This window comes from Peromyscus maniculatus, chromosome 13 (assembly GCF_049852395.1).
Source record: "Peromyscus maniculatus bairdii isolate BWxNUB_F1_BW_parent chromosome 13, HU_Pman_BW_mat_3.1, whole genome shotgun sequence".
Taxonomy (NCBI): domain Eukaryota; kingdom Metazoa; phylum Chordata; class Mammalia; order Rodentia; family Cricetidae; genus Peromyscus; species Peromyscus maniculatus.
In genome coordinates, this window is record NC_134864.1 from 55,931,101 (window position 1) to 55,951,327 (window position 20,227).

At 47.1% G+C, this 20,227-nt stretch overlaps 2 protein-coding genes across 6 annotated transcripts in view; both read left to right on the forward strand.

The window, feature by feature from the left end:
* Positions 1-6,489, forward strand: part of LOC121826506 (aldehyde oxidase 1-like) — a 62,584-nt gene extending 56,095 nt beyond the window's left edge. For both annotated transcript variants that reach the window (XM_076550489.1, XM_076550490.1), the window contains exons 32-35: positions 3,836-3,901; positions 4,318-4,506; positions 4,967-5,134; positions 6,010-6,489. In XM_076550489.1, the coding sequence (XP_076406604.1) occupies positions 3,836-3,901; positions 4,318-4,506; positions 4,967-5,134; positions 6,010-6,060 (474 nt within the window). In that variant the 3' untranslated portion in view covers positions 6,061-6,489. The remainder of the gene's footprint in view (positions 1-3,835; positions 3,902-4,317; positions 4,507-4,966; positions 5,135-6,009) is intronic.
* A 6,261-nt stretch (positions 6,490-12,750) lies between these two features.
* The window catches only part of LOC107401015 (aldehyde oxidase 3-like), a 39,452-nt gene continuing 31,975 nt past the window's right edge, over positions 12,751-20,227 (forward strand). For all 4 annotated transcript variants that reach the window (XM_076550493.1, XM_076550496.1, XM_076550494.1 and 1 more), the window contains exons 1-3: positions 12,751-12,908; positions 14,747-14,804; positions 19,447-19,543. In XM_076550493.1, coding sequence (XP_076406608.1) covers positions 12,855-12,908; positions 14,747-14,804; positions 19,447-19,543 — 209 coding nt within the window. In that variant the 5' untranslated portion in view covers positions 12,751-12,854. The remainder of the gene's footprint in view (positions 12,909-14,746; positions 14,805-19,446; positions 19,544-20,227) is intronic.

A 20,227-nucleotide genomic window follows, 5' to 3' on the forward strand; every position in this document is an offset into this window, starting at 1 on the left:
CCAGCCTGCAGCTCTGCCACAACAGAGAGTTCAGTCTCCTACCTGCCACCCAGATGGCAGCTGCAGTCTTCCTTGGTTACCGAATATTTAGTTCCCGACTATGGAGTGGTCTGGGATGGTCTCCTTGGTGGAGGTGTCTTGTGAGAAGCCATCCTTACAACTTAGTGTGGTACTGTCAGCTGCATTAGACATAGGGATGTGTGGAAGGACCGAGGTTCTTTACCTATGTTCCCCGAGGGCTCTGGGTGAAGGGCTGGAGAGAAGGCAGCGAGCCTGCCATCACCAGCCCCATGTCCTGTGCCTCCTCTGTCTACGTCGCTTGCGTGTCTCATCCCCAAATAGAAACCTTCTTACTCAGCATCCTCGGTGTTCCAGACACTGCTGTTTTCAATCCTCCATCGTCCTTTTTAACCCAGCCTCTGTTCTCACAGCAACAATAGGGGGTCCTTTTCTTTGATGCCTACAGGGATGGCTGTTGTTATCAGGAGGGTCTTTCAAGATACTTCTTGTGTGTTTGAACAGTCTTAAGACATGTGCAGTATTGATAGCTCAGAGTAGGCACCACCCATAGACAAAAGGCCGGCATGTGACAGCCTACCAGAAGTTGTAGTTGTTGTTTTTGTTTTGTTTTGTTTTGTTCTTTATTCTCTGGAGGTCTGCCACCCAGCTCCCAAATAAATACATGGAGACTTATTTTTACTTACGAATGCCTGGCCTTAGCTTGGTTTGTTTCTAGCCAGCTTTCCTAACTTAAATTATCCCATTTCTCTTTAACTATATTTTTCTTCTTGGCCTTTTACCTTTCTTTATTCTATTATCTTTCTTTCCTTCTTACTTCATGGCTGGCTGGGTGGCTAGGTGGCTGGCCCCTGGCATCCTCCTCTCCTCCTTTTCCTGCTCTTCACTCTCTACCCTAGATTTCTCCTCCTATGTGTCCTCTCTGCCCTCCAGTCCTGCATATCCCTCCCCTGCCTCACTATCAGCTGTTCAGCTCTTTATTAAACCATCAGGTGTTGTAGACAGGCAAAGTAACACAGAGTTAAACAAATGCAAAATAAAAGAATGCAACACACCTTTACATCATTAAACAAATAGTTCACAGCCTAGATGAATGTAACACACCTTAAACTAACATTCCACAACCAGAAGTCCTTCCTGGAGGCTTGTTTCTTAGCCACTCTCATGCTGGTAAAACTGCCTGACAAATGTCCCAGATTTTGAACCTACATCTATCTATTAGCTACCTATTGCCATCTAACAAATTGCCCCCAAACTGGCAACTGAAAATAGTAAATGCATATTGGCACACACCACCTCTGAGGGCCAAGCATCTGGGTCAATGTAGTTTATCTGGGTAACTCTGGCTCAGGATTTCTCTCGAGGCTATGGCCAGGCACTGGGTGGGAGCCACAGTCATCGAATCTGCTTCTAAGCTCCATCACACTGTTGTTAATGGGAGGCTGTGATTTCTCCATGGCTGTTAGCAATTGCCTCCTTTCCTTGAATGATGTCTTTGTCCACTTAGTGCCCCAAGGACACAGCAGCTGACTTCCCAGAGATGTACAGGCCCCAAAGAAAGTTGAAAACATAAACACGTGGGAGGACATCTGAAACAGAAGCCACAGTCCTTTCTAATTTTGTTTCAGAGTGGTGTGCCACTGTTTCTGCTTGGCCTAGTGGTCACAAGGACTGGCTTGACAGAGATTGGTAAAAGGGGCGTACACAGGCTGTGAATATCAAGTGGAGGAGTTCATTAAGCACCCTCTTGGAAGTAGGCTACCACAGCCCAGACCTGCTCTCCAGTCCCATCCAATTACAGTGACGGAGGGCCATTAGCCCATGTCTTTGAAAAGTAGAACCTTCCCTAGCAGTAGACTTTCGAGCACCCCTCTTCATCTCCAATGGAGGCCGCTTGTCTCCTGGAAGAGCCATCAGGCTAACTAGTATCCAAGAGAACTTTTCATTTTATTGTGTCTTGCAATAAAGAAAGGTAATTATCTGAACTTTTATTGAAGTCAGACATTTTGGATCATTATCTAATTTTCTGCAGGAAATTGTTAGTCGCAAGTCTGAGACCAAATAAGAAAACTGGTGCATTTTCTTTTCTTTCTTTCTTTTTCCCCTTTCTTTCTTTCTTTCTTTCTTTCTTTCTTTCTTTCTTTCTTTCTTTCTTTCTTTCTTTCTTTCTTTCTTTCTTTCTTTCTTTTTTTTAAGACAGGGTTTCTCTGTATAAGAGCCCTGGCTGTCCTGGAACTTGCTTTGTAGACCAGGCTGGCCTCGAACTCACAGAGATTCACCTGCCTCTGGGATTAAAGGCGTGCACCACCACGGCCCGGCTGTGCGTTCTCTTTGTTCCTTAACGACCATCAATAGAGTCCATAAGCATGGTAGAAATCATCATTCACACCAAAGAATCTACAGACTTGTTGGAGGACAGAGGTGTTACCAGCACACGGGCAGGGCCTGCTGTCCTCCGCACTTTTAGGTGATCAGAAAACAAGTCATAAGGGTGGATTTGTTCTTGTCCCCACCAGCAAAATGCAAGCTGACACCTCCTGAACTCCATGGTTCAGTAAATGTCACTGAGCTGGATAGACTCCATGTATTAGCTTGGAGCGGAGCCATGGAGTTTTGAACGGGGTTCTGAAGACCAAAGATAGTGGCTTTTGTTGTTTCACTCTTTGCTGTGGTAGATTAAACTTAGTCTCTTGCATCATCCAGCTTGAAGCTGATCAAAAGCAAATAAAGCCTCCTATTTCCTTGGAAAACAAATAGTGCTTAACCTGGGGTTGAGAGTATTTGTGTGGGGGCTGGAGAGATGGTTAAGAGCACTGACTGCTCTTGTTGAGGATCCAGGTTCGGTCCCTGGTACCCACATGCCGACCTACAACCATCTGTAACCCCAGTTTCGGGTGATCTGGCACTGTTCTGGCCTCCATGAGATTCAAACATGCACAGAGGGGCCACACATACTGTAATATGAAAGGAAAAGGACCCTCAAGACCAAGTTCTCAGCACAAAGAAGAGTGTATTTGTCCCAGAGAGAAAAAAGGCAGGGAATAAGAGACAAAGACAGGAGACAGAGGATGAGGGAGAAGGGTCCTGGAACAAGGGAGAGGGAGTATTTGTCCCAGAGGACAAAGGACTGTCCCTAGATAGAGGGAAGACAGACACAGCCCATAGAAAATGGCGGTTTATACATACACAAGGGGAAACCCCGTGTTAGGATGAAGTATTGATTAGGGTAGCCAATGGGGGCTTCTGATGGCTGGACTTCAATATTTTGATAGCTGGACCTTGGTGGTCAACCTCAGGAGGCAGAGGGAATGGGGGAGGGCAAGGCCTGCCAGAGCCCTGGCAGCCACACTCAAGCTAGTCAGAGTCTCTTCACATACATGTATGCAAACACTCATCAGCATAAAATAAAAATAGATAAATCTTTTTTTTTTTTTTAAAGAAATGCAGAATGGAACAGGGAAAGGAACTCAGTTGGTGGAGTATTTGCCTAGGATGTCTGAGACCTCGGGTTCAGTTCTTAACACCACATAAGCCAGGCATGGTGGCACATGCCTTTAATCAATGGGGAGGGGGAGGCAGGAGAATCAGAAGCTAAAGGTCATCCTTGGCTACATATCACATTCAAAGCCAACCTGGGCTACATGAGACCTTATGTCAAAAAGCAGAAGTTTTTAGATAATAAACTTAGTCACATAGTAAAATTCTTGTTTCTTCTTTATCATGAGAAAACATGGTAGGCCCACAGAAGGACTTTATCCATCCCTGGCAGGAGGCATGTCTCAGCTATGAGTTATCTGCGTTAATCTTTTTTCCCTAGACTATCAGAACAGACATTGTGATGGATGTTGGCAACAGCATAAACCCAGCCCTTGACATAGGCCAGGTACGTGGAACTGTTTTGTCTTGTTTCCTGTTTGTGGGGCAAAAACTTCAGTGAGGTCTGAAGAGGAAACGTCCACCTGCTGGTCACCTGAGAACCTTACCCTAGTGTGCTGGGTCTGTCTGAGGTCAGTCTGTGAAGGGTTTCACCTGCCTCACTGATGGGAAACATGATGGTATGTGGACAGGCCCTGTGAGGACTCCTCTGGAGTATCATTCCAATGGCTAAGCCAAGACTAAAACCCAGCCAGTCCTCTGACTTGGGATATAGAGAAATGTTTTTAGAGGGACTCCTGGTGACACTCTGATTCACCCTGGAAGGTCCTTTGAACTGCAGTTCCTAGGTCAGACAAGCAGCATGCAGTTGAAATGCTCCTGGGTGTATTGCCTCACGGGTAGTGATTCCTTCTTTTCTCTCAGGTTGAAGGTGCGTTTATTCAAGGAATGGGACTCTACACGATAGAGGAGCTGAGTTACTCTCCTCAGGGTCTTCTGTACAGCCGTGGCCCAAACCAGTACAAAATCCCTGCCATTTGTGACATCCCCACAGAGATGCACATTTCCTTTTTGCCCCCATCCGAACACTCGAACACCTTATATTCATCTAAGGTAAGCTGTGTTGGATGACTAGGTCCATGCTTACTTGATATCTGTAGGGTGGAGAGACGTTGGTCTGCTCGGTTGTTTGATGTCTTGACTGCGATTCCAGGAGTCCTTATTTAACATTCTCATTGTAAAGTAACTTCATGGCATGGTGAAATGCTTCAAATACTCCCAACCTGCCTAACGTGAACTATCAGATTACGTTTGACTTTGTATATTACAGCCGCCACCTTCAAGCCTGTATGTGCTTGCTCCATCTGAAACCATTTTCTTAAGCTAGAATCCTAAGAATATTAGGATCAGTGGTTAAATGACTTTTTCAATAACAATTTACTTATGGTGTTCTGTAGGTTATATATGTATCTAATTAACAAATACTGCATTATGTACATATGCACGGGTGCCTGTATGTTCAGAGAGGAAGGGACAGTTTGTGTCATAACCTCCATGGCTCACTTTTCCCCAGGGTCTGGGAGAGTCTGGGGTCTTCCTGGGATGTTCGGTATTTTTTGCCATCCATGAGGCCGTGAGCGCGGCTCGGCAGGAGAGAGGCATCTCCAGACCACTGAGGCTCGGGAGTCCACTGACTCCAGAGAAGATCCGAATGGCCTGTGAGGATAAGTTCACAAAAATGGTACGTTACACTCAAGAGAAAAAAAATGGAAAGTCCATCATTTCTGTCCCCTGGCTCTATGGCGAAGTGTCTTTAACCCACCGCTGTGGTTTTTCCACAAAGAAGAAAAGCTGACAGGAACTCCTTGGGGCACATGGGAGGGACAGAATGGCTCTTGAACTTGTGCCCCTGGGTTGTGTCTTTTCCTCAGCCTTCCTTGGTCTCCTGTGTGCTCAGGTCCTTATCACTCGAGGGGAACAGAAAGCTCATTCTCTCAGATTTACGTTTCCCCTGAGTCAGGCTGAGTGCAGGGGCTGAGGCCTGAACCCAGGACACCCAGCCACGAATCAAGGTCACTCTTCTATATCCCCCTGCCACCCACGCAGGCACTGGCAGTGTGACGGACAGAACCCTCCCACAGTGTCATTCCCGCTGAGCACACGCTTCGGTTCCCTGTGCGTCTGTTCAGCAACATGATCTGTGGTTTTAGATTGTAATGGGACCATGCCACCCAGCTTCCTCTCTAGCTACGAGACAAGTTTCCTTCTCGTGTGTGTGTGTGTGTGTGTGTGTGTGTGTGTGTGTGTGTGTGTGTGTGTCCCTCTTACACTCCTTCCATGCAGGCTCTGCATAATCCTGGACCCCACACTGGGGAAACAGACACCGACTCCATGTTTCCTTAGTCCCTCTCCACGTGGAGTTAAAACTCTCCATCCCTCCGCTAGACCCTCTCCAAGGTGCCTCTGTATATCCCGTGGTGGTGTCCTCTGATCTCTCATCGGCCCGTTGCCTGTGGTGGTTTTTACCTTCACTACCTTCTGTTAATTTTTTTTTTAAACCTAAGTCACAAGCATGTCTCTAGGGTATAAGCATCCAAATTTGCTCTTTCCTCCCAGATTCCAAGAGATGAACCTGGATCCTACGTTCCATGGAACATAACTGTGTGAGTCAAATGCGAACTCTGGAGGGACCGGGTCAACGCCACTGCAGAATGCACCTCCCGGTCTCTCTGCTCCTAGCCTCAAACTATAAAAGCCAGATTTTCACAGCCCAGAATCATCCACAGCATTGCTTTACAGGAAGCTGATTTGGAAGTTTCGCCTCAACATACTCCAGGCATACCTAAGCAATCACAAATCATATTTTATTTTATTTTATTTTTTTTTATTTTTTATTTTTTTGGTTTTTTCGAGACAGGGTTTCTCTGTGTAGCTTTGTGCCTTTCCTGGAGCTCACTTGGTAGCCCAGGCTGGCCTCGAACTCACAAAGATCCGCCTGCCTCTGCCTCCCGAGTGCTGGGATTAAAGGCGTGCGCCACCACGCCCGGCTAACAAATCATATTTTAAATTGCACAAATATTAAATTGTTTCCTTTGAGGTGGTTTCGTTCATTTATTCATTATTCTGTCCCTTGGAGCTGTCCAGCTAAATATGAACACTTGTCTGTGGCTCGCTTTTGGTTTGTATACTCCAGCCAAAGTTATATTATCTAATGAATGACGATTTTATAAATAATTTCTTCCCTGTTGTGAACTGTAAATTCATTTTTTTTCATTTGTCCCTGAAAGCAATCACTCCACTCTCCTTATCATGACAGATACGGGCCGCATATCTAAAGAGTCTCTGGGACCACTGGGGTCAGGAGGAGAGAGATAAATGAACTTCATCAAAACCACAAAGGTGGCAACAGCATTCCCACCACTCAGGAGAGGGAGGCAGGAAGGTCTAGAGTCCAAGGCCAGCCTGGGCTACATAGCAAGACTCTGTCCCAAAAAAATAAGGGCTAAGGATAAAATTGGTGATTGAGTGCTTGTCTAATGTGTTCAGGGCCCTTGGTTCATTTCCAGCACAGCAGAGAGAGAGAGAGAGAGAGAGAGAGGGAGAGAGAGAGAGAGACAGAGACAGAGACAGAGAGACACACAGAGAGAGACCCACAGAACAGGAGAAGATATTTATAAACATATGACAAAAGTCTTGGGTACAGAACACTTAAAACTTAGTAGTTAAAGAACAAATTACTCTTCAGTATATTTTTAATGGACTGATAAAGCAAATAGACAGAGATGTTTAAATGACCAGTCAGCACTTAATTCGCTCAGCCTTGTTGTTCCTAGAGAAATGTACGTCAAAACTGTAGTGAGACGCCATTCACGTACACCGTAGTTGAAACAATGGACAATGGCAAGTGTTAGCAGGAACATGGAGAAACTAGAGGCTCTGTCCATTACTGGAGGGATGTTAGAGGCTCTATCCATTACTGGAGGGATGTTAGAGGCTCTGTCCATTACTGGAGGGATGTTAGAGGCTCTGTCCATTGCTGGAGGGATGTTAGAGGCTCTGTCCATTGCTGGAGGGATGTTAGAGGCTCTGTCCATTACTGGAGGGATGTTAGAGGTCTGTCCATTACTGGAGGGATGTTAGAGGTCTGTCCATTACTGGAGGGATGTTAGAGGCTCTGTCCATTGCTGGAGGGATGTTAGAGGCTCTGTCCATTGCTGGAGGGATGTTAGAGGCTCTGTCCATTACTGGAGGGATGTTAGAGGCTCTGTCCATTACTGGAGGGATGTTAGAGGCTCTGTCCATTACTGGAGGGGTGTACATGGCACAGTCATGCAAGAACAGTCGGGAGGGTAAAAAGTTAAACTGAATTCCACATGATTATTACAAATTCAAAACATGTTCGCAGGAAAATCTACATACACGCAGAGCATTGTTCACAATACTCAAAAGGTAGGAAAGTGTTCCACCAACTGATAACATTTAATAAATAAAATACAGTACAATCACAAAAGTGAGTTCATTCAATCCTCCAGAGGCAATACACTGCAGCACATGTGAATGTTGAAAGCATTATTATATAAATGAAAGAAAATACACACACACACAAAAAATGGCATACACATCCCATTGATACAACAGGTCTCAAATTGGCAAGTTGTCAAAGATGGAGTGGATGAGTAGTTGCTGGAGTCTGAGGGAACAGAGGAGCTAGAGGTGACTACTCACAGACACGGGGTTTCCACTGGTGGTGATGATGTATGGAAAACGACCGAATCATATACTTTGTTTTATTTGCTGTCTGATACTATTATAAATACCATGACCAAAAGTACCTTGCGGGGAGACGGTTTATTTGACTTACACGTCCTGATCACAGTTGATCGGTAAGGGTAGTAAGGGGTAAGAACTCAGGCTGGAACAGAGGCAGACGCCATGGAGGAATGCTGCTCCTGGCTTGCTCAGCCTGCTTTCTTAATCGCCCCAGGGACACATGCCCAGGAGTGGCACTGCCACAGTGGACTACGTCAATCACCAGTCAAGAATCTGCCCCACAGACTTGCCTGCAGGCCAGTCTGATGGAGGCATTTTCTCACGAGTGGTCCCCTCTTCCCAGATGACGTTAGCGCCTGTCAAATTGACAAAACTAACCAGCACAAACCCTAAAAGTATCAATTTATAAATTTGTGGATTTTGTCCCAGGCATTTCTCAAAGCATCATCTGTGGAGAGAAGCAGACTGCTTGAGCAAGTTGTGACTGGGTAGCCTGTAGAGCCTTGAGACAAGGACTTGACCTCTTCATCTGAATGAATGCAGCTCACAGAAGTAGCATGAGGCACCCTTCAGCTTTAAGGGTCTCACTGAAGGCTGCCTTGTCAGGTGGTGGCAGGAGAGGACAGAGAGGTGGGGAGAGTTCTCTGCTTTCTCCCCAGCTCCCTGGCAGCGGCCTCCCTTTCGGCTTCACTGACCTCTCCTGCAGCCCATCCCTACAAGTGTGGGCTTCCTGAGGTTGATCCCTCTGTCTCCTCACCCGACACCCCGTTCCTGGCAGTGACCATTATTACTCCACGGTTAGAAATGACTCTATGGCTGAGGCTCTGACCCTGAAAACAGTGCTCCTGTGGTGACAAGGGGGACGTCCAGTCAAGGTCCTTGGATGCTGGCTGGCCTGGAACTCGTTGTGTGTGTATATATATACACACACACACATATATGTATACATATATATGTGTATATACACATATGTATATACACACAGGTATATATATACATATATATGTATATATACCTGACAGACCTCAAACTCACGGGGATTCTCCTGCCTTTACCCACTAAGTGCTGGCAACACAAGGTCATGCCACCACTTGCTCCAAGTCTTGCTTTTGATGGTGACTTGGACGTCTCAGACCCCCAGGCCTCACGTGTCCCAAGCAGATCTCCTAAGAAGTAGAACTGTCTCTGAACTGCTTAGCCAGAAACAGAGGACGATCCCAGGACTGCCCAATTTGTGAACACATCTACGCAGACTCGACAGCCTGTCAGTCCCCCTTCAGAAACAGTTCTTAAATGACCTCCCACTGTTTCTTTCGCTGCTGTTACTGCAAGTCACCTGCATTGGTCTCGGATGGCTGCAATCATCGCCTCTCGTTTTTCTGGCATCCATTTTTGTTTCCCTTCCAAACTGCCCTCCACATCGAAGTCAAAGTTTTATATTCACTTATGGATACACATCTCCATACATTCGCACACAGACACAGACACACGTGCACATGCTATGCTCATGCCTAGCAACCTCCAGGGGCATCCTAGTCACCTCATCAGGATCTTATCCTGGACCCCTAAGGTGCATGCATATGTGGGCTGTGTGAGTTAGCCCTTGTCGATCTGTCCAGCCTTGTCTCTGGATCCCCTAACCTGCCATGGGGAGCCTGTCCTTCATTTTGGAGTCCCTTGCCTCTTTCCTTTGGCTGGAAAATGCTCTCACTGCCACCCCTTCTTGTGTCTGCCTGCCGGCTGCCGCTCTGCAGCGTCTCTTGTTAGGAGGCGGGTCACGAGGCACGCGAGCCCAGAGGCAGGGAGAAGGATGGAAGTAAAGTACAGCAGCGTGAAAGGGGGAAGCGGGCACCTGAGCAAGTGCCCAGCACACATCACCCCACGTCAGCAGCCCTCCCTCGGCTCACACCTCAGCTCACACTCCACCGTGCAGCAGGGTGGAATATCCCTGGTGACGGAGCTATGAAAACAGGAAGAGACTGAGCTTGGTTCACAGGTTGGTTGGCACCAGATGTAGGTACGGATGGGATGGCAAGTCTGCGCTCCAGTCTCTCTGGCAGTTGGTGAGGGACGCGTTTTCCTAGTGGACAGAGTTAGAGAGCGCACCTGGTTATCGCCTTCTCCTAGTAGATGCAAGTGTCCCAGGGACAGAATAACCATGGTTATCAAAACAGATGGCTTGGCCAGGTGTTCAGAGCATGAGAAGAGACAGGTGGGGGAGTGAAGAGAAGAGGTGTATAAATGGGTGAGAGCGAGCCTGATGTGTGAGGATTTTTATATCACAGGAGCCTTAGTTACCTTTCTATTGCTATGATAAAACATCATGACCAAGGCAACTTATAAAAGAAAGCATTAAATTGGGGGCTCATGGTTCCAGAGGGTTAGAGTCCATGACCATCATGGCAGAGACATAGCCTTGGAACAGTAGCTGAGAGCTTAGATGTTGAGACAACAACCATGGGAGGGGGGCTGACTGGGAATGCTGTGGTCTTTTTAAACCTCAAAGCCCACCCTCAGTGATACATTTCCTCCAATTAGGCCACACCTCCTCATCCTTCCCACACAGTTCTGCCAACTGGAGACCAAGCACTGGAATATATGAGTGTCCGGGGGCCACGCTCATTCAAACCACCACAATAGGTAGACACCTCCCCAAAAAAAGCTCCCATGATAAAAAGTAGCAAACTAGCAGCTAGACAAAATGGCATGGCCTCTCTCCTCCTCAGTTACCCCAGTGCTGACACAGGGTGTGAGGGGTTGTGACAACCATCGCCATCCCACGCACTCACATTGACACTCCATGTCTTAAGATCTCATGAAACTCTGTGTCAGAAGAGTCTGCAGAGAAGTGTGGGTGTGGATCCCCCCACATCACTCATGCTCGGTGCTACCAGATACTGCTTAGTCCCACAGCACTGGAATGGCCTAGCAGAGACCTCGCTGGGGTGTCGGGTAAGAAGTCCCACCTCTCAGGACGCAGGTGTGTGACGTGAAAGACTGTGCCGTGTTCTGCCTCAAGACAATAGGTTAGCGGAAAAGAGTTGGGCATTTATAGATCACACAACTATCCTTCATATGTTTTAAAATTCCCCAAATAAGAAGGTAAAAAAACCCTGACAGAAATCAAAGGACATGAAAAGAAATAGAAGTATTCATTAAATATATAGCAACTGGTTAACCTCCCATAAGAAGAGAAATGCCAACTGACGGTGAACTGCCCTCAGATGCCAGGGAAGGGGACAGTGTGGAAACCAGTGTGGTGGGCCTGCAACGGGCAACCCTGTCATATGCGACTTATACGGGACCTGTGGCTTGGGAAGGAGTTGCCTCCAGCAATATACTTACATCCAAGCCAGAAATTCCAGTTCTGAGAATTTGCCCCGCAGGAATTCTGGCTCAATGCCAGTTCCAGGACAGCCAGGGCTGTTACATTGAGAAGCCCTGAAACCCTGTCTCAAAATAAAACCAAAAGTAAAATAAAATTAAAATAAAGAGGAGAGAGGGGAAGGAGGGTGGCAGGCAGGTACTTGGACAGGCTGCCTCTAACTGTGCAAAAACCAAGCCCAATTCCTACTGCAGCGTATTTTTAATATCATTTGTGTGTATGTGTGCGTGTGTGCGTGTGTGCGTGTGTGCGTGTGTGCGTGTGTGTGTGTGTGTGTGTGTGTGTGTGTGTGTGTGTGTGCTGGTGCCCAAAGGGACCAGATGTGTCAGATACCCCGGGACTGGAGTTGCAGGAGATTGAGTACTGCCCAACAATGCAGCAAGTGCTCTAAGCTGCTGAGCCCTCTCCAGCCCTGCGGCATCTCCATAACTAGACATCTGAAACCAGCTCACAGTGTAAACCCACAGGTGACTGCCCAGCATGTTTGGTGACACCATTCACTGGGTGCTTCCCCTGGCAGCTGCTGATTTCAGGACTCTCCCTGCCTTGGCTCCTTCGATCCCTACAACAACCCTGAGCAAAATGCTATTATTTTGCCCAACTCACAGGTAAAACCACCGAGGCACAGCGAGCCAGCGTAACCTGAGGGGAATAAAGCAACTTTTGAAGCCATGTGAACAGTTTGATTTCACCTTTTAGAAATTAACAAAAACATTGTTAACAACCTAACAAAAATAATGCATGTAGACATTTATATGCACTCACAAGTTCCTTCTAAAAACTTCGGCAGACCACAAGAATCTGGTTGTAAAATGTTGGCATGGAGAAATTTTACTTTTTTTGGCTTTTCACACTTGTGCCATTTCTTAAAGGATTCTTTTTGCAGTGTAAAGACAAAATCAGCAAACAAGGACAGTTAGTGCCCAGACACTGATCTGAGGGCCATGAGAGCCGCCTGCTGGCCTCTCTTCCTCCTCACCAACCACAGTAAGCTCTTGTTGAAAACGGCCCTCCAGCGGCTTACCCCTGGGGCAGGGAGAAGCGGGTACTGAGCATGCGCTTAGCCAGGAAGGGGCTTCTAGGATGGTGTAAGGAAAAGAGGAAAGTGGAAGAACTCAGAGGAGAGCAGGGGAGAAGGTGGGGAGCTTTGATGGGGCAGGGCTGGGTGGGAGGAGTCCACAGACAAAGCCACAGAGCACACAAAGCCCAGATCCCGTGGGGCTCTTCCTGGAGAGACGGGTCTCGGTCTCGGGCACAGGAGCTTTAGACACAAAGGCACAGAACGCGGGCGACGAAGGTCAAAGTCATGTCTCGTGCTAAGGAGTCAGATGAACTTGTTTTCTTTGTGAATGGGAAAAAAGTAAGTGCTCTACCCTGTAATTAAGAGCTGCACACAGGAAATGCTGGTAGAAGCCATCTGTTACCAACTTTGCCAAAGTGAAGGTATCGGGTGGAGGGTGTGTGGGGGGGTGGGTGCTAGATCTAGCGATCTGCCATGCTTCCCGGGGGAGAAGGGAGGGAGGAAGAGAGAGAGAGAGAGAAAACCGACCTTGTGGAATGTGTTAGGGCTAGCAGAGGAAAAGTGTCCAGTTAGGTGTCTCCAGACCAAACCTCACCACGTTTGAGCGTACCTAAGCATTAGGCATTGGCTTCCCTTTCTGCAGCAGATGCCTCTCTTTCTTCCTCCACACCTCCTTTTCCAGCTCCAACTCAAACTTCTATGGCACCCAAGCAGTACTTTCACATGTATGCACACACACACACACACACACACACACACACACACACACACACACAGAGTCCAAGGTTTTCGGGTCACTTGCAAATAATTATAAAACCTTCGGTCAATACGAATGGAGGAGAAAACGTACAGGAAAGCCAGAAGTGAACTGTCAGTGTAAATGTGAACACTTTACACCTTTAAGATTGGAGTCAGACCTATTACCCCAGAATAGCAGGAGCTCTGAGGCCACCTTGGTCTGCAAAGTAAGTTTCGGGACATGAAGGACTATGTGATGAGACTGTCTCAAAAGTAAACAATGATCGAGCGAATAAACAAAGGAGGGGTCTTAACTCACTGAGGAGAACAAGCTGAAGTGTCCTCTTGTCCCTCTATCCTGATCTCTTGAGACCTAGACAAGACATAAACGACGGCAATACGCCCTTTGCATATATGCTGGATGTCCTTGACAGTCGTGTGTGATGTGAAACCCAACACCCTTGTTCTCAGCACTATTGGCACAGAGAGAGGGCAGTCAGAGTTTAAACTGGGCTTATGGTATTGCGTGCTGTGTGTGTGTGTGCTGTGTGCTGTGTGTGTGTGCGCTCGCGCTGTGTGTGTGTGCTGTGGGCTGTGTGTGTGTGTGTGCTGTATGTGTGCTGTGTGCTGTGTGTGCTGTGGGCTGTGGTGTGTGTGTGTGTGTGTGTGTGTGTGTGTGTGCGTGCTGTGTGCTGTGTGTGCTGTGTGTGTGTGTGTGTGTGTGCTGTGTGTGTGTGTGTGTGTGTGTGTGTGTGTGTGTGTGTGTGTGTGCGTGCTGTGGGCTGCTCTGTGCCCTGGGCTCTGGCCTCCGTTGCTATGTGAAGGTTCAGGGCAGTTGTACAGCATGCCCAACGTCTATTGGCTAACAAATAAGGGAGAGACCTTGGCTTTCATCTCTGGGCTCCTTTCCCTGGCTCTGTGACCTCCTCCTGGGGGATGGCCATTCTTCTAGAACACTGGTGCCAAGGGGAGGGGCTGGAGATTTGCATGGTTTTCCTGCAACTGCCGAAGGAATGCAGTTTGTCTACCACAGCCAAACTCTTGCTTACTTAACTTCTCAAAGCTGGATGGTGAACACAGACCAAAAAGCATGCTTAGGAGGTGGTGATAAGAATTATAACCCTCAGTTTAATTCTTTATCTTTTATTATACTGTAGGAATGCAAGAATTTTTAAAATAGTTGGCCCTTCAATTTTTTTCTGCCTTTTTATTATTTTCTTGACTGGATATTGTGCTAGAATTCAAAGACTGGTTGCTCCTCCTCTGAAAGCCAAACATTCACTTGTCAAAGTCTGACCAAGTATCATACAGCAGCGTATGATTTTTTTTATCACTGCAAAGAGTGAGGTTTAATCAAGTCAGGCAAATAAGATCAACAAAACTGTCTACAGAACAAAATGGAAACTACCTCTACTTATATAATCATGTCCCCTGTCCAGGTCATCGAGAGGAATGCAGACCCTGAGGTTAATCTGTTGTTCTATCTGAGAAAAGTCAGTATCCTTTTGCTTGTTGGTGAAAACAGAACAAAATTTCCAACTCTGGGAACTGTGGTCTCTCTTGCATTTACAGAACCGTTTCCACCACATTTCACGGAGAATGTTTTGCTTGTGTGTAGGAATCTCGAAGCTGCTTGTCTTGTAAACGGGACTGGATGTCCGAATGTCTGCAAGTCTAAGGATCCCCTGGGGACGGTGGTTAAAACGTGAAGTTCAGAAGCAGGAAAGGAGCTCAGTAGGGAAAGCGCTTGCCGCACAAGTGTGGGGGCCGGAGTTTGGGTCCCCAGAAATCACACAAAGCCTGGCATGGTAGTGTCCATCGTCTGGTGTTCTTTTGGCCAGATGGGGAATGAAGAGAGTAGAGTCTCTGGACATTCCTGGGCTAGCCTGGGGTAAGCAGTACAGCAATGAGCAAGATACTGTTTCAAGACAAGGTAGAGGGCTCACAGCTGACGTTCTCCTCTGACCTTGATATACATACCAAGGCATGCTTGCATGTGCATGTGAACACACGTGCACGCATACACGCACGCGCACGCACACACACACACGCATGCATGCACTCCTCATTTGTTCACAAGCTCACAGCAAACAGCATTAAAGTCTGTCAGGGGTTCTCCTTGGATGTTCCCGTTCATTGCCTGGGGACAGGCAGTTTCTAAACTAGACCAAGATAGGATGAGGCACCAGAGGTCACCTAGAGATTGGAGTTTGGGAACCTGTCAAATCCTCCTCTAGAAGGCAGACTAGCCAGTTGGGAGGTTTTTCAGAATAGTTTTGTATTCTTGGAAGCAGGGCTAGATAAATCCATATTCTTCAAAATCTCTCTGTGTATAATATGTATTGTATGTGTGTGCATGTGTGTGTGTGTATGCATGCATGTATGTGTAAGTGTGCATGTGTGTGGATATGTGCGTGTGTGCATACATTCACATGTGTATGTGCATGCATGTAAGTGTATGAGCATGTGCCTTTGTGTGTGTTCTTTCCACACGGGAATCGAGAAAGAGCTATCAATCTGTCAATCCTGTCCGTGTCCGGGCCGGGTGAGGTTTTCCTTGATTTCACACCCGCATAACTAGCCAGATGTGTGCTGTTTTCACCCATTGACTACTCAGGCAATGAACGGGAACATCCAAGGAGAAACCCTGACAGACTTTAGTGCTGTTCCCTGTTCGCTTGCCACCTGTGGTTCGGGAGACACAGAACGTAATGTAGAAGATGGGCAAATGTATTGTAGGCTGACAGGACACTCCCAGGAGTGAGGGTGGACAGTGGCCAAAAGGACCACTGTGCCAATATGCGTGTTTAAGTGGGTTGTTATAGTCTCGTCCTCATGTCTCTGGAGCAGACAGTGTTTTGAGGAGCATTTCCCAGTCCAGGTGATTGACAGGCCCATTTGGAGTAACTACTGAAGAAGATATATCTTTGCTCTTTATCAGAAAGCTAATAATAATCATACAGTCTCCCTGGTAGTTCATAAAAATCATGTCTCCATATGGGGTCAGAGCTACAATACAGATATACAGATTTATTTACTTATTTATTATTGATTTACCCAAAATCACATAACAGAGTAGGTTAAAAATAATTAAAGAGAAAAATGAAAAAAATATCTATAAAATGGCCTGGCTTAGCCTGGGGATGGAGCTCAATTGATATGGTACATACCTACCATGCACAAATCCTTGGGTTCAGGCCCAGAACCACACACACATAAACCAGGTGTGGTAGTACCTGCCCATAAGCCCTGCACTCAGGAGGTGGAGGCAGGAGGATCAGAAGTGCAGTGTTACCTGAGACTCTGTTCTGAAAACAAAGTGAAGAGGAAAAGAGGCCCCACTTTCCCGGGAGGAAGTAGCCCGTGCAGGATTCAGGAAAAGCCTGCTCCGTCCACCTGCCTGACCTTTACCTGCACTTCAGTTCTCTCCTCACATGGTATTTTAAATCTTAAGGTGGGGCAATTGGGACATTTCCCCTTCCTGAAGAACTGCCACGTCAGCAGGGCCGTAGTGACTGGGTCCCAAACTGATGGTGAGAAAGGGACCCTTCCTTGACGACCTTGAAGCATGCTCATTTCTTCTGTTGTGCTTTTATTGGCCTTGTGTCCCTATAGGTAATCATGGGCCTCCCGTGATGTTTTCATACACCTATACTGTCCTTGGGGTCACCCCATTACCCTCCCCTCTGCCCCTCCCACCCTTAATGACCTCCTTCCTCTCCCCAGCTTCCTCCTCTTCTGCTTTTGTATGTATATTTTCTTTTCTATGACTCAGTGAGCTCCACGAGGGTTGCTTACGGGACCACGGGTACGGATTATCTACCAGAACATGGACACCTGAACCAGTGGCTTCGCCCCTGAAGAAAACATCTCTTCCTCTCCTGTCAACTGTTAACTGTCTATAAATCCTCAGAGGCATGGTGCTGCATGAGACATCCCAGCCCCGATGATAGAATATTGATAGCACCATGTTAATAAATAAAGTTGCCCGGGGGTAGGAGCTATTAGCAAGCCATAGGAAAGCAGGGCAGTGGTGGCATACGCTTGTAATGCCAGCACTTGGTAGGCAGAGCTAGGTAAGTCTCTGTGTGTTCAGGGATACAGCCAGTATTGGATATACCTGCCTTTAATCTCAATATTAATCATAGAAAACCTGGAGATCTATACAGACAGGCCATGACAAGGCGGTCATGTGTTTGGGTTTACAACCAATGAGAAGGCAGAAGAGAAACACTATAAAAAGACAGACACACAGGAAGTAGCTCTGGTTCGAAGAGGTAGGACCACTGAAGGAGGAAGGGTAAGGTTGTAGCTCTGAGCTCTGACCTCTTGGCTTTCTTCTTTGCATTGGTTCTGTGTTTCTTATTGAATAAGACGGTTGGTCACATCTCCAGTACCACTCTTGTGTAAGTCCTGGCAGGTGGTCACAGATGCTCTGAGTTCAAGAGTCCAACGGCCATATCATACCCAGAAGACAGCCTCTTCCACCATGACCCCTAAATCTTAGAGAAGGTGATGTCCTCTTAGATGTCCACCTATGACTGAGCATCAACGGTCACTCATTTTCATCACTTTGACCAACTATGAGTCTCTGCAGTTGCTGCTGCCCACTGAAAAAAGAAAGAAAAAAAAAAGAACCATTTTGGACCAAATCAGACAGCAGCACTCATCTATGGGCATGAGCAAAATTATTTAGAAGGCAGTCTGACAAGTGTACCAAGTCCATTTACCAAAACAGCAACAGCTACTTCCCTACTTCAGCCTATGACCTCCTCAGTCACAGGCTTTTGACAGTGGGCCATTCAAATCCAAGCAGAGTCGTTGGTTACCCCAATGACAGACTAGCCACTGCTGTACTAGTGGACACATCCTGCCTGGTCAGCCGATAGTGTTGTAGACGGCTGAATAAAAATACTGATGACGATTGTCCCCAAGTAGCCTGCAGAGCATCTTCAAGGACTGCGAAAGACTTGCTGATTTCTAAACTAGCTACCAACACTGTGTCTACAAAGAGTTACATCCCTCTGTCCTCCCCGATGTCAACTCAAGAATGAACTAAAAGCTTAAAGAGCTTCCTGTCAGGTGACTCTCAGTTTCCCTGGCCTCTTTTTAGGCCAAGCACACCAACTTTTATTGTGGTTTTGGTTTGGGTTTTTCTTTCCTACCTTTCTGTTTCCTTGACCAATAGAGGTTGTGTTGCGGAGTCTCCGGTTAACTGGAGATGCTCCATCCTCCAGGGTTGGGATGCTTTTCAGTTGCAGTTAACGGGGGATGCTCCATCCTCCAGGGTTGGGATGCTTTTCAGTTGCAGTTAACTGGGGATGCTCCATCCTCCAGGGTTGGGATGCTTTTCAGTTGCAGTTAACTGGGGATGCTCCATCCTCCAGGGTTGGGATGCTTTTCAGTTGCAGTTAACGGGGGATGCTCCATCCTCCAGGGTTGGGATGCTTTTCAGTTGCTTTCCCCTCCTGACTTCATGTAAATAAAGGGAAAACACTGATGTGGAACCAAAGTCGGAGTCTTTCTAGATAGGAAGGACCAGGACTTCAGAGTTCTGGAGGCCAAGGGGATCTCCCTTGCTGTTCTGGAGGTTCATGGGTCTAACCTGGCATCTGACTGACTTACAGTGAGCACCCATCACCTTTCAGATGAGTGGGGTACTTCAGGAAGGCCTGTACTGTGTCAGCAAGTGTCCATGGTCTCCCTGACAGAATCTAGAATCCTGAGAGGTGTCCTCTGGGCATGCCTGTGGAAGGTTATCTTATGAGTCGGTACGGGAAGACCTGTCTTGATTGTCGGTGGGACCGTCCTGTGGCAGGGGGGATCCTGGACTGTAAAATGGAGGAAACAAACAGTACTGACGCCTGCTTGCATTCAGGATCTGCTTCTTGCCTGTGGATGCAACATCAGTGTCTTCTTCAGTTTCTGGGGCCACGACCGCCCCACATGGTGGACTGTACCTTGAACTGTGAGTCAGAACAAACTAATTTTTTTTTTTTTGGTCAGAGTATTTTATCATAGCAACAGGAAAAGAAAGGGTATATCCCATCCTGATGCCATTCTTGCCATTTGTGAAATTTTTTATGGTAAGAACTGAAAGCTCCAGTTCCTCTTTCTTCCTTAACGATAACCCTTCCAGTCCGACTCACGGGGACAAAGTACGGCTGTGGAGGAGGTGGCTGTGGGGCCTGCACAGTGATGGTCTCAAGATATGACCCCGTCTTCAAAAAGATCAGGTACCCTTCCCCTACCCCAGACCGGCTCCCCGTGGGATTTATTCCTGGCACACTGAGGAATGTATTTCACTCCAGAAAGGAATCTGAGACAACCTCGGTTTTATGAGCTGGAACTGAAATACACAACTTATAAGTTACTATTTGAAGAGTGTGGCACAGAGTAGTCCCGAGTCCTAGCAACGCTGGCCCTGCATTTTACAAACGATGGAAACTCGGGTTCTGGGGGGAATTTGTGCTCTCACCACCCCCATAGAACTAGTGAGTATTAGATCATGAGCCCCCCAAGTCCATTGGTCTGGAAAGCCAAGATCCTTCGAATAATTGCCACCCCGAGAGAGCTGTGAAAGCCTGCTTCCTTCCACCTGTGAAGTTACTCTTTCCCCATGCCCAGGGGACCAGGCAAACTTGTATTCATGGGACGGAGACTGTGGTGGAACTACCACATGACTCACCTCACAGGTCACCTCACTTAACTTCGTCCCAAGCCTTTCAGGCTTTTTCTAAAACCACACACAACTGATACCGCTCAGGAGAGAAACAGCTCCGTGTTTAACTAGCTTTTACAACCGACCAGATGAAATGGGCGTATCCACCAAGACCACTTGAACTCTTGTTCTTAACAAGAGAATTTGGGGGAGATAATGACTTTCTTAATTACAATATTTATTTTTAGGCAAACATAGT